The sequence below is a fragment of the Phocoena phocoena genome, chromosome 15 (assembly GCF_963924675.1).
Source record: "Phocoena phocoena chromosome 15, mPhoPho1.1, whole genome shotgun sequence".
In the NCBI taxonomy this organism is placed as follows: domain Eukaryota; kingdom Metazoa; phylum Chordata; class Mammalia; order Artiodactyla; family Phocoenidae; genus Phocoena; species Phocoena phocoena.
Genome location: NC_089233.1, coordinates 72,470,263 through 72,482,583, shown reverse-complemented (window position 1 = coordinate 72,482,583; position 12,321 = coordinate 72,470,263). Strand labels below are relative to the sequence as shown.

Sequence of the window (12,321 nt, the reverse complement as noted above, 5' to 3'; positions counted from 1 at the left end):
TCTTCCTTGATACGATAACACCCTGACTTGTGAGGGTGGCAAATGCTTGGTCCCTGGGGCTAAAGCAAGGTGGTACAAGCCAGTTGCAGGATTTCTATCCCCTTTGGCCAGTGACTGAACTAGTAGTAAGCATATGACCTAGTTCCAGCCAATGAAATTTAAGGGGAATTCTTCAGAAGGGTCTCTAGGAAAAACTTTCCTCCCTGGTAAGAGAGAAGCAAACAAGGTGGCCCATTTTCACCTGCCACTTGCTTTCCTGCTTTGGTTACTGTCACGTGAGGCACGACGCTTGAAACTAACATGGTCATCTTGAGACTATGAGAATTACACAAATGCTAAACCATTATCAAGCCAGTTAGCCATTCTGGAATCTTTCACCCCCAGATTTTTTGCTACTTAGTTATCAAATGCTCTTATTGGTTAGCCACTGTTAGCTGGGTATTCTGTAACTTCATCCAAAGTTATTCTTGATACCCTAGGTCCCATACATGTGAAAAGGTCTTTATTTCACCCTCATTCTGGAACGAGTTTTTCTGGATATAGAATTCTTTGACAATAGCTTTCCCTCAGCTCATTTACTGTAGTTTTTCATCTTCTATTGCTGTAAAGAAGTCAGTTGTCATCAGGTTGTCATTTTTCATGGGTAATCTCTCTGTAGCTTTTCAGATTTCTCTTTATCCTTAACATTCTGTAATTTTACTATAACTAGAAGTTGATTTATTTGGCACTCCATAAGCTTCTTCAATCTGAAGCTTTATTCAAGTCTGGAAAATTCTTAGTATTATCTCTTTATTTCCTCTCTATTACTTCTAATCTCCTTCTAGAGCTCCTATGGGACCTATATCGGACCTCAATCCATGCTGTCTTCCTAGTTTCCAACATTATATTTTTGTCCTGCATTTTGTGATCAGTCTCACTTCTAGCTTTCAATTCACAAATTCTCTCTTCAGCTTGTCTAGTTGACTGTTTATCCAATTTATTGGGCTCTAGAACTTCAATTATTGTAGTTTTCATTGTCAAGATTCCCAACTTTTTCTTTTTCATGGGGTTGTTCAGGTTAATAATTTCGTGTTCTCCTTTTAAGGATGCTATTCTCTCCTTTTACCTTTTTGAAAATCGTAAACAAACGTTAAATCCTGTTTCAGATGGCTCCATTATTTCTATTTCCTCGGGTGGGAGTTCCCCCACTTGTTAGGTCTGTTGATTATCTCACGGCGCTGGATTTCCTTGTATGGGTTTCCTTTTATTTTGAATGATTCTTCTCTACACAGTGCTCAATGTCATGAGTGTTTCATGATGTCAGGATGGTTTCATGGTTCCCCTAGCTCAGTCATCTAGGCTATACAATTTAAACCAGGTCTTGCACTAAGATTTAGGGGTTTTGCCCCTCAAGACACCATACCTGAATACAGTCCAGGCCCAGTTCCTATAGTCAGACCAGTCCCTCTGCTTTTTCCCCAGGCCACAGGAAAATGATACTACAACTTCATACAGGAAGCCCATCCACAATCCCCCGACAAGGACAAGGCATGCTTTACTCTCCTCTTACGATGACAGCTATCTTTTCTACCCCTGGTCTATAGCTGGCTATGTATCCTTATATTTTAAAAAAATTTTTTCATTTATTATTCCTATATATTTGAAATGGAGAGGTTCCTACGTGCACTTACTCAGCAGTCTTGACCAGAACACCCTCCACGCCTCACTATGCTATCTGGACAGCCAAGAAAACTCCAAGAGCTCATAGGAACAATTAAGATTCATGATTCCACAGATCACACTTACAGTACAGAGGATTTAGAAGGCTTTAGCAGTCATGCTCCCTTATAGGCAAGTCCCTTAAGACCTAATTCCCTACAACAAAAACTACAGTGATTCAATGAATTTTAACTGGCAGAGAACAAAGATGGTGGGGGTGGAAGTGCTTCCCACAAGCTATGCAAGGCAAGGGGTCAATGCAGAAACATAGAAATTATACAGTATTTGAGGCCAAATTAACCAGGCATAAGTCTTAATACCACTCACTAGCTATGAAACTATGGGCAAGATGTTTTTGTTATTATCCTATGATTAAAAACTTAAATGAGTCAATGTGTAAAACTTTAAGTATAAGAGGAAAAAAAAAGGCACTAGGCTCTAATTCAAAACACTTTCCAAGTGCTGTCCATCCATCCTGGTCTGGAGCTTTGGCTCTGCTCTGCCACAGATCCATATGATTTCCTCAAAATGCAGAATAGCTGCAGCCTTGGGAATCCGATACAATCTTTTAGCCAGAGCTCATTTCACAAGGCCCATGTCAGTGAGAGTTCACAATCCATTCATTTTCCAGGGATGGCATGGCCATTTGTGTTTAGGAAGGAAGCACAGTTTGGGTTTTCCTTTGGGATTTTGCTCATTAAATGAAGCTTGTTCAGGCTCATTCAGTCGGGATGACAGAAATCCAAGCACTTGTGGTATCATTTAAAAAGACAATATGAGGATAACATGGGAAGATCTGAAGTTTTAATTGTTTTCTCTCTGGTGATGTCTTTACAGGGAAATTTCCAAGGTCCTTAATGAAGACATCCATAGATCTAAAACATAATTTAAAATAATCATAATTAGCTTAGTTTCTCCTTATTTTACATTCCTGATCACTCTCTGTCTACAGTATTCTTTTGACATTCCTCAAAACCAAACAACCCAAACAGAGCTCCCTTCAAAAACACCTAGATATACTTTAAGACTTACGACTTAACTTTCATTTGTCATGATAAGGTCTGAAAAAATGCTTCAATTGATAAATTTAAAAATAAAATAATAATAGTTGCCATTTAACGAGGTCTTATTAGGTGACAAGCACTGCACTAAGTACTTTAGTCCCATCTCATGAAACGCTCAACACGACCCTATGAGGGAGATGCAAATATCCCCACTTTATAGTTGAGGTTTGCGAAGCTTCAAAATATTCAGCAATTTGCTGGAGCTCACTTGTTTATTATGACTAATAAACAGTAGAGCAAGTTTTAACCCAGATATGTCTGACTTCAGAGTCTATGTTCTTACAACTGTAATATACTTTCATTAAAAATGAAAGAAACAAGTTAGTTACATACATAGTCAACTATGCCTACCACTCTTGATCTTAGTCTAAGTATACCCTGTGAGCATGGTTAGATTAAGGGCCTTTGACTCACTGCCTTGAGGAAATACCAAGGATATCAAGTTAGAGCCGAAAATGGCAAGCAAAGAGACATAGAAGGACTGGGTTTTTCCCCGCCCCCCGCATACCTTTAACAATGCCAAGTCAACTTGTGGTTTCAGATTCATCGTGTACTTGTCTTTTAGCAGCGCAGGTGGTGTCATCTTTTACTTCCCTTCTCTGCTTGATTTCTTGCTTGATTCCAAAGAGTATTTTTCCAACTTACAAAAAGATGATGACTAATGTTTTTCACAAGGAGCTAATCCATGAAAACCTATTCCATGTAATCCAGGATTGGGTTTAACATTGCATATCTATATTAGGCATAAATAACACTAAACTCCAAAATAATCTAATGACATAAAAAAGCTGATTTTAAAGAACAGACATTAATTTGACATTTTTATAAGTTAACATTTCAGGTCTTCTCTTGAACCAGAAGTACTCCCAAGAGATTTTACAAAATTACACAAACACACACCCACATGTTTATTTGCTTATATATGCATAAACTACCTCTGAAGAACACATAAAAAACTGCTATACTGGTTGCTTCTGGGTGGCTGAGAGATAGAGACAGGAGGCAAATTTTTTTCATTGTAACACTTTTACACTTTTAAAATTCTGGATCATGTGACTTGATTACCTATTCAAAAATGAACAACAAAAACTTAAGAAAGGGTGTCTGTAATATTTTAATGTCTTGGTCCTTAAGAAAAAGAAATAAACATACAAAGATTAAAAGTATCAATATATGTAAAAGTATAAAAACTTATGATATAACGTTTATTGTATCAGGAAAGCCAATGACGGCCACTATCTACTACCAAATATCATTTCACCAGTATTTTATAAACTCATTCACAATCTGTGTTTCAAGAAGTCCTCTGGTTCCCAATCTGTAATTCTGGATCTCTTAGGAAAGATGTAAAGGTAGTGACAGTCCTTGACTTATTTACTGTATTTCCCAAAGCTGCATTAACTATTGATAAAATGCTGAATTCCTTTTTTTTTCCGCTGCTCTGTGTGGCATGCAGGATCTTAGTTCCCTGACCAGGGGTGGAACTCGTGCCCCCTGCAGTGGAAGTGTGGAGCCTTAACCACTGGACCGCCAGGGAAGTCCTTCCAGTGTTTTTTTCATGAAACAAGTTATTGCATATCTCTCAGAAGCTATGAACAGAAAATTAAAATATGTCTGATTAATAAGAAAATTTTAAATGAAGTAAAAACTTATTAGTGTTATCTGTTAAATAGATAAAATCATGCAAACCACAGATTTTACAAGAGAGAAAACAATAGATGTCCATGGTCTTGAAAAGATCAGGAATCACTAAATCTGTCTATAGAACTAATTGGGGGAAGAGGGAAAGGGCATTTCAAGTATTAAATTTACCTCCTACACTACCCAGAGCAGTGGTAATATGCAACATTCCCCTTTCTTTTCTTTAGTTTTCCAAATTATTGCCACGAGAAAGGTTCACATCCTCCTGGTGTTGGGGCAGGAAAAAGACTGGGACCTACTTAGTCCACCTACATTTTCTGTGTACTCACCCTTCTCCAAGTTTCTCTAAGACATCAAACACTTCTTCTGGTTGTTTAGTTAAACTATCTTCATCTAACTTTTTCAGCTGCCTGTGGACAAAGAAATTTAAACATAAAATACATTTTACTTGCTAGCAACTAGAATACAAAATGCATTATTTATTTTACAATTAGCATCTTAGGGATTTCTTTACAAAGTCTTCACTGGTAAATGACCACAAAGGCAAGCTAAGAGAACTTTAAGGGAAGCTGAAGGGCTGGTCTATGGACATGTTACACATGTCCTTGGTCACCCTGATCAGCAGAATCAGGACCAGAGGGTGAAGAGCTACCAAGAGGCTGACTTCAGTTCCACAGGAGTAAGAATTTTCTAACAATAACAGTTGTTACGAAATGGTTTAGACTGCCTTAAGAAGTCCCTAGATTCCCATCACTGGAGCATCTAAACAGAAAATGAGTCCTCGTGTGGCTGAAATGTTATAGAGTGGATTTAAGCATTAGCTATAACCTTCAGAACCCATTTAAATCTTGAGATTCCATGAATTAAGATGGCATAACTCTCTGTTCAGAAAAGATGTTTAATGCAAGCTTAGCTATGAACTGAAACATGGTCTTAGACTAGAGGCCAAGGAAGACATAGAAGAGTCTTGCCCTCCATTAGCAAGACTTTGGCACTTCTGTCGAAACACGTGGATTCTGTAGGTATCACAGAAACAGAAAGAGGAGAGTATACACTCAGACGTGACCAAAAGTAAAAACGAACCAGGCAGCTGGGAGTTTCAAATAGTCTCACCAAGACTCTCTGATGGGCAGTTGTATACCTGACTATCTCCCGAAATCAAAGATAGGTGCTACTCACAACTTCCAGATAATTGGGATTTTTCTGACTATGACAAACATGGGAGGTTATAAATTAAGAGTAGGGTTTTTTTAAAGAAAAAACTCTGAGACCTCTGAAAATTATTAACAGGCTTAAAGGAGGAGTTTGCTAAGGACTATTTGCGTGTGTGGGTTCTACACAATGGTTTCCTGAAACTACAAAGGACAACAAAGAAAGGAGAGCTCAGGAAATGGTGAAATATGGAAGTAGTCCACTGAAAATTTCTTTGAAAAGAAAAATGTTTAAACTAGCTGGACAATACCAATTTTTACAAGAAAAGACTTGAACAAAAAAAATACACATACACATAAATGTGTACCTTCCTAGATAAAGTGGCAAAACCATGAAAGAAGCCAAAAAAGAGACAAAAGAAAAAAAAAAACCCACACACCTCAACACATCAAGTGTATCCACCAATAAACGCTGATCTCAAAAAGACAATCTTAACAGGATTTTATAAATGTCAAAGACTAGAGAAATGGAGAACTGCTCCAAGTCAGTAACTTCCATAACTTGAAAATTAACAAACACGACCACACCGACCTTTGAAAATCAAAAGGTTCTAAGAATTAAATTCCAATGACATCACAAAAACTCCCAGTTTCAAAACAAGAAGGACTGAAGTGAAATTCCTCTTCAATGTCAGAAGTGAAATTTCTATGAACTCAGAAATTAGAATGAACATCTCATAACCCGGGGGAGATGAAGCATTGAATTTATAACTGCTTAAACAATGGACAATACCTCATTTCTCAAGTATAATTACAGTTTTATAAACAGTTCATATAAAGGAAGATCAAATGTGTTCCTTTGAAGTGGTGACTTCGTGGTTTACAAAAAGCAAAACTCACTATTTCAACTATTACTGAGAACACAGCATAACAAAGGAAACGGCCACTGCCATGAGAGACAGCTGCAGGCCTCTGATAATACCGTGACAGACAAACTTTATATGAGTGCTCAGATACTTCTTTAAAACCATCTAAGTGGCGCTTTTGTTTGGTTTTGGTCCGGTCTTAAGGGATCTTTTTATCTCTGGTGCCTGAACCCAGAGGTGGTCAATAAGAACATTTGTTAAATGGATTAATGAATGCAATGATGAGAATCATAAACCTTTCTCAGCAATCCTTGTGAAGTTTCAAAACTAAAAAGAATTTCACCCTGAAAAAGTATTACTGTGTTATCGACAGATAAGATTTCTATGGAAAATCTTTTGATAAGGGACTCAATGCTATTTTTTACATGAGTCTTCATGGAAGGAGCACTATAACCAAACAGCCCAACTCTGATGATTCAGCCCCTCTCAGCTGTGCTTCCCCAGGTCCTAGGTAGTTTCACCGCTTGCTCATAACTTAACAGGCCTGGCCGACACAGCTTCCATGGATCCAACACAGGGGGATGCTCCGCTCCTATGTCAGGTGGCCACGTGGACGGCCAGCATCCCAGAAATGTACCCTACACATTCCACCACACTATTTGTATCTAATGGCAACTCACTTGTTAAAATCATAAACTCCTACATAAACCGTCAACTTTAATCTATCATCATTCACTTAGTCACACACAAATGTCAAACTCAAGGACACAAAGAACACTTCCTGCATTGGGACTGCTTTCCCTTGCTGGAAACACATGCCATCTGAATCTCTGAAAAGACACCTGTATCTTTCCAAACACAAATAAGGGTGTTTATGAAGTAGTTACTCACCGGTTTGGCTAATTCCCAAATTTCTTTCTCCCACCTTAGAACTCTTGTAAGGTCCATTTTATTTACATATACCTATCCCTCTTTCCACACAGAAGTTGTTGTGGGTTACAACAAATATATAAGATAAGTGGATGAAATTTTTTAATGAAAATAAAATTAATGTGTTTCCCTCTCCCAGCCCCCTCAAATTCATGTTAAAGTCCTAACCCCCAGTACCTCAGAATGTGACTGTATTTAGAGATAGGGCCTTTAAAGAGGTAATTAAGGTAAAAATGAGGTCAATTGGTGGGCCCTAATCCAACATGACTGGTGTCCTCATAAGATAAGGACACAGACAGTTACAGAGGGAAGACCATGTGAAGAGAGGCCTCAACAGAAAACAACCCTGCTGATGGCTTGATCTCGGACTTCTAGCCTCCAGAACTGTGAGGAAATAAATTTCTCTTAAGTCACCCAGTCTGTGAACCTGACACAGCAGGCCTAACAAACTGATACAAATGATAATAAAGTTAACTGGCTGCAAGTCCCGGCAGTTCACCAGCTACGGTGAGCAGGAAAGCACCAGTCATTTAAGTATTCAGCCCTCCTGGACAATTTTTTTTGAAATACTGACCAGCAAGAGTTTACTAATACTCCACTTATTTAATCTCAGTGATCTTGAAGATGGCTGAGAATCACACTGTAAGGTTAGAAAAGCTTGGAGCAACCTTATAGGTGTTACAGAGTACTTGCCCTCTTCATGAGAGGAGTTGTACTCCTGTATGTTGATTAAAAATTATACATAATTTGAAAAAGAAAAAAAAAGAATTCAGCCCTGCAATGCTTTTCTCTTGCACATTCAATAAAAATTTTAAAATCCAAAAGGCCCAGGAAATGAGTGTGTCAAAACCAAAAAGGTTTACTCTTTTGCCCAAGATTATACAGCACAAGGCAAAAGCAGAAACAAAACGCAGATTCCTAATTCTCTTTTCAATTAAACCAGGGCCTCAGGGAGAGAACAAACATGTTTCAGAAGGATTTATAACCAGTGTCCATTTATAATTGGATCTATGGTGCTACAGCATATATCTGCTAACATACACAAGGCCCTGTGAAACAGGGATACTTCCAGAAAGGCATCAGACTGAGGCAGCCAAGAGCATGGACTCTGGACCAGACTGCTTGGATTAAAATCCCAGCTCTGGGGCTTCCCTGGTGGCGCAGCGGTTAAGAATCAACCTGCCAGTGCAGGGGACACGGGTTCGAGCCCTGGTCCAGGAAGATCCCACATGCCGCGGAGCAACTAAGCCTGTGCGCCACAACTACTGAGCCTGCGCTCTAGAGCCTGCGTGCCACAACTACTGAAGCCCGCGTGCCACAACTACTGAAGCCCGGGCGCCTAGAGCCCATGCTCCACAACAAGAGAAGCTACTGCAACGAGAAGCCCACGCACCGCAACAAAGAGTAGCCCCCGCTCGCCGCAACTAGAGAAAGCCAGTGCGCAGCAACAAAGACCCAACTCAGCCAAAAATTAATTAATTTAAAAAGAAATCTCAGCTCTGTCACTTAGTAACTGTGGGACTTTTGGCTGATCACTAACCTCTCTGGGCCTCAGTTTCCTCACCTGTAAAACAGAGATACAGGTGATGGGATTGATGTGAGGGTCAAATGAGTCAACGATAAGTTGAACCATATGAAACTTCTATTTTTATAGATCAAAAATGGTCAAATATCAGCAAATTCATATGGTTCAACAAGAGACATGGAAAGCACTGAGAATAGTGTCTGGCGCCCAGTAAGTGCTAGATGAGTGCAATAATGATTTTATTTCAGACTCGGCACACTACAGTAGGGTGAGCTGAGTCCATCCCAACCAGCTCTTTGCCTTCTGCAGTGTTTGTGCCCTTCAAACAAAGCCAAGGGCGCAGCCCAGGCTGTCGATCCCTTCCCTTCACCTCTCCACTGCCCCGAATTCCCACACACTGAACACTTCCTACTTCAGAGTTCATTCTGCTGCAGGAAGTCAGAGGTCTCTGTGAAACTGAAGCAAACTGCACTGGCACCTCAGTCTCTACTCTCGATTTTTCTCCAGATGTGGCAGAGTGAGAGAAGACCCTGGTGTCCACAGAGCAAATCACTGATACAACTGCAACCAACTCAGGGGATTAGACTTTTCAGGATCAGCCACCCCCCAGATCTTGACTTAAAACAATTTCCAGGGAGCAAGAGGATTTGGAGCTGATATAAAACAATACAGACCTGAAAAGGGCAGTCTGGCCACGTCCAGTGACCCAGACCTAGAGCAAAGAAGTCAACATACAGGACTGTGTCTCAACTCTTCTGGGCCTCAATTTGCCCGTCCTGAAAATGGTCTCTTATTTCCCTCTCTACCTCCCAGTGCTGGATATGAGGAAAATTTGGAGGACCCTGGATATCAGGGATGAAAGGTGCCATCATCTAGAGTGGGGACACTATCAAAATCATCTTCTTACATGCTCTCCTCCACAAAGCCTCCCTTGCCAGATCGTCCACCTGCCTTGGCACATCTTCGGCCTCAGGCGCAAAGCTTTTCCCCTCAGCAGATCCTCTCCACTGCACCCCTCGGGTGGGACTCCCTCCCTTAGAAAGTCTGCCCAGCTCTCCTCTCTGCTAGTTCCCGACCCATCCCTTAGCCAGACCCCTCGTAGGTTCTCAACTGGCTTCAGCATGCTCCCTACCTCAGTGAGTCCCTTCTAGGACAGTCCTCACCCAGTGGCCCCCGCCCTCAGTAGGTGCTCTCCCTAACTTGTCCCGACGTTCCTCAGCAGCTGCTCCCCCCACCTGTCCCCCACTTCCGCCAATATGTCCCCCCCCCAGCAAGCGATCTCTCTAACCAGCCCCACGTTTATCCCCCTCGGCCGGACCCCCACCAGCCAGAGGTCCCTGATTCAGCAGGTGCCCCATCAGCCGGATCACCCCGCAGGTCCGTCCCCTCCGGGGTCTCGCACGCCAGTGTCTCCCCTCCGCCAGTTCCCGCCTTTGCCTCTCCCCCCCCCCCTTCCTCTTGGCCAGCAGCCCCTCACCGGCGCGGCGGGTTCCTGAGCTGCACCGTCTCCATGGCGCTGCCGGCAGCCGCCCAGACCCGCTCACTGATCCATCCTCCCCCGGGACCTCCTGGATCCCGCCCCGCAGACCCTCCCACACTTCCGCTTTCCGCCCCTACCGGAAGCGGCGCGCGGGGCGGGAGCGGGGCGGGAGCGGGGCGGGGCCGCGAGGTCCGGGCCTGGACCACGTGGTGTGGACCCGAGTCACGTGGAGCGCCGAGGCGCGGACCCGGAACTGCGGAGCACTGGAGCCTCCTCCCGGGGGAGGCCTCCTCAATCAAGCTCGGGACGGCGTCCTTGTCTCTTGCGACATTGTTCGCCCGAGACACTCGGTCTCGAAACCAAGAACCCATCTGTGCCTCGGGCCCGGCCCCTCGTTTCTCAGACGGAGATACTGAGGCTTCTTGCGAAGCACCGGCTTGATAAGAACTGTGGATTCTTAACAAGCCAAATTCTACGCGGGAGGTATTTGTGGTTTCCTACCGTTCCTTTCTGGTTGAATTCTTGTTCCAGGTGGAGGCTGGAACGTGCATGACCTCTCATTGGATGTCACATAGCATCAGCCTGCAAATTGCCGCATCCTTTTAAGAGCCTTACCTTTCAGTTAGTTTGAGGACATAAAAATAGCTAATGTTTGTTAAGCTCTTACCATGTACTTGCTTTCATATATTATCTCATTTAATCCTTATATCAAGCCTGTAACGTTATCTCCAATCTTACCTATTAATTATTTGACACTGCTTATCACGTTTGCGGTACTCTAATACTATTAACTCATTTAATATTCTCAAACACTGTAAGTTAGGTAATATTATTCTCGTAAGGCCAGAGAGGTGAAGCTCCCATAGCTAAAAGTATAGGTTTGGGGATTTAAATCCAGATGGATCTGATTCCAGAGCCTGCACCACCAAACTGGACAACCACTTGGACCCTCTGGTTGGGCATGAGAGACAGAGCTTCCTCTCCACTCAGAGATCCAGTTACAGCTGTGGAAGTTCATAAATCCTCAGTTGCCACCACCATCAGCAAGTGTTTAAGAAAGTGGAAGATTCCACCTAATTTACTCACAGAGAAAGTTACCCAGAGCAGCCTCTCACTGGTTTTAATTGTCCTGCTTTTCTCAAAGATATGCCATCTACAAAACCTAACACCTGATCAACCACCTTTCAGGGTCACCCAGGTATGGGACCCCACATGTTAAAAGCGGAGTAATGGAGCCATTCTCTTGACAGGAGGAACACATTTACTGAGAATCTACTATGTGCCAGGCACAATTCTAAGCTACCACTTAAGCCTCGAAAAACCCTATGAAGTAAGAATTATACCCATAATTCCTCTGCTCCATTGTGTCAGTCAGCGGCAGTCAGAATTTGGATGAATCCCTGTCCAAAATGGCTCACTCACACGGCTGACAAATTGGTGTTAGTGTTGGCTGGAAGCCCACTTGGTGATCAGGGATGGGGGTCCAACTCCATTTTTCTTGAGCCTCCTCACAGAATAAAGGCTGGCTTCTAAAGTATATTTCTGGAAAGAGCCAGGAGGAAGCTGTAATGCCTTTCAATGGCATAGCTTTGGAAGGTACATAATGTCATTTCCCCTGTTGAAGGGGCCCCCAAAGACCCACCCAGTTTCAAGGAGAGTGGACATATGATTCCATCTCTTGATAGGGGAGTGGCAAGGTTTTGGAGGAGCATGGAGAACTGGAAATACTGTTTCAGCCATTTGGGGAAAATACAACTTGCCTCAGGTGTACTTGTCTGGTATACCACTTAGAATATATTCAGCCTCAAGCAACTGAAAAAGAAAGAACAATCTAAGTGGTGGTTTAAGGCACAGTGGCATTTGTTGGGCTGCACCCCACAGGCCTACAAGGCCTGTGCTTGCCCAGCTTCAAGACCGAAGAAAGAACCTGGGATCAGCAACAGAGACATCAATGGTTTGATGGATG

At 42.4% G+C, this 12,321-nt stretch overlaps 1 protein-coding gene across 2 annotated transcripts in view; it reads right to left on the bottom strand.

The window, feature by feature from the left end:
- STK4 (serine/threonine kinase 4) overlaps positions 1 to 10,434 on the bottom strand; it is an 85,337-nt gene extending 74,903 nt beyond the window's left edge. For both annotated transcript variants that reach the window (XM_065891806.1, XM_065891807.1), the window contains exons 1-2: positions 10,353 to 10,434; positions 4,733 to 4,813 (exon numbers count right to left, since the gene is read on the bottom strand). In XM_065891806.1, coding sequence (XP_065747878.1) covers positions 4,733 to 4,813; positions 10,353 to 10,387 — 116 coding nt within the window. In that variant the 5' untranslated portion in view covers positions 10,388 to 10,434. The remainder of the gene's footprint in view (positions 1 to 4,732; positions 4,814 to 10,352) is intronic.
- Between the last annotated feature and the right edge of the window lie 1,887 nt (positions 10,435 to 12,321).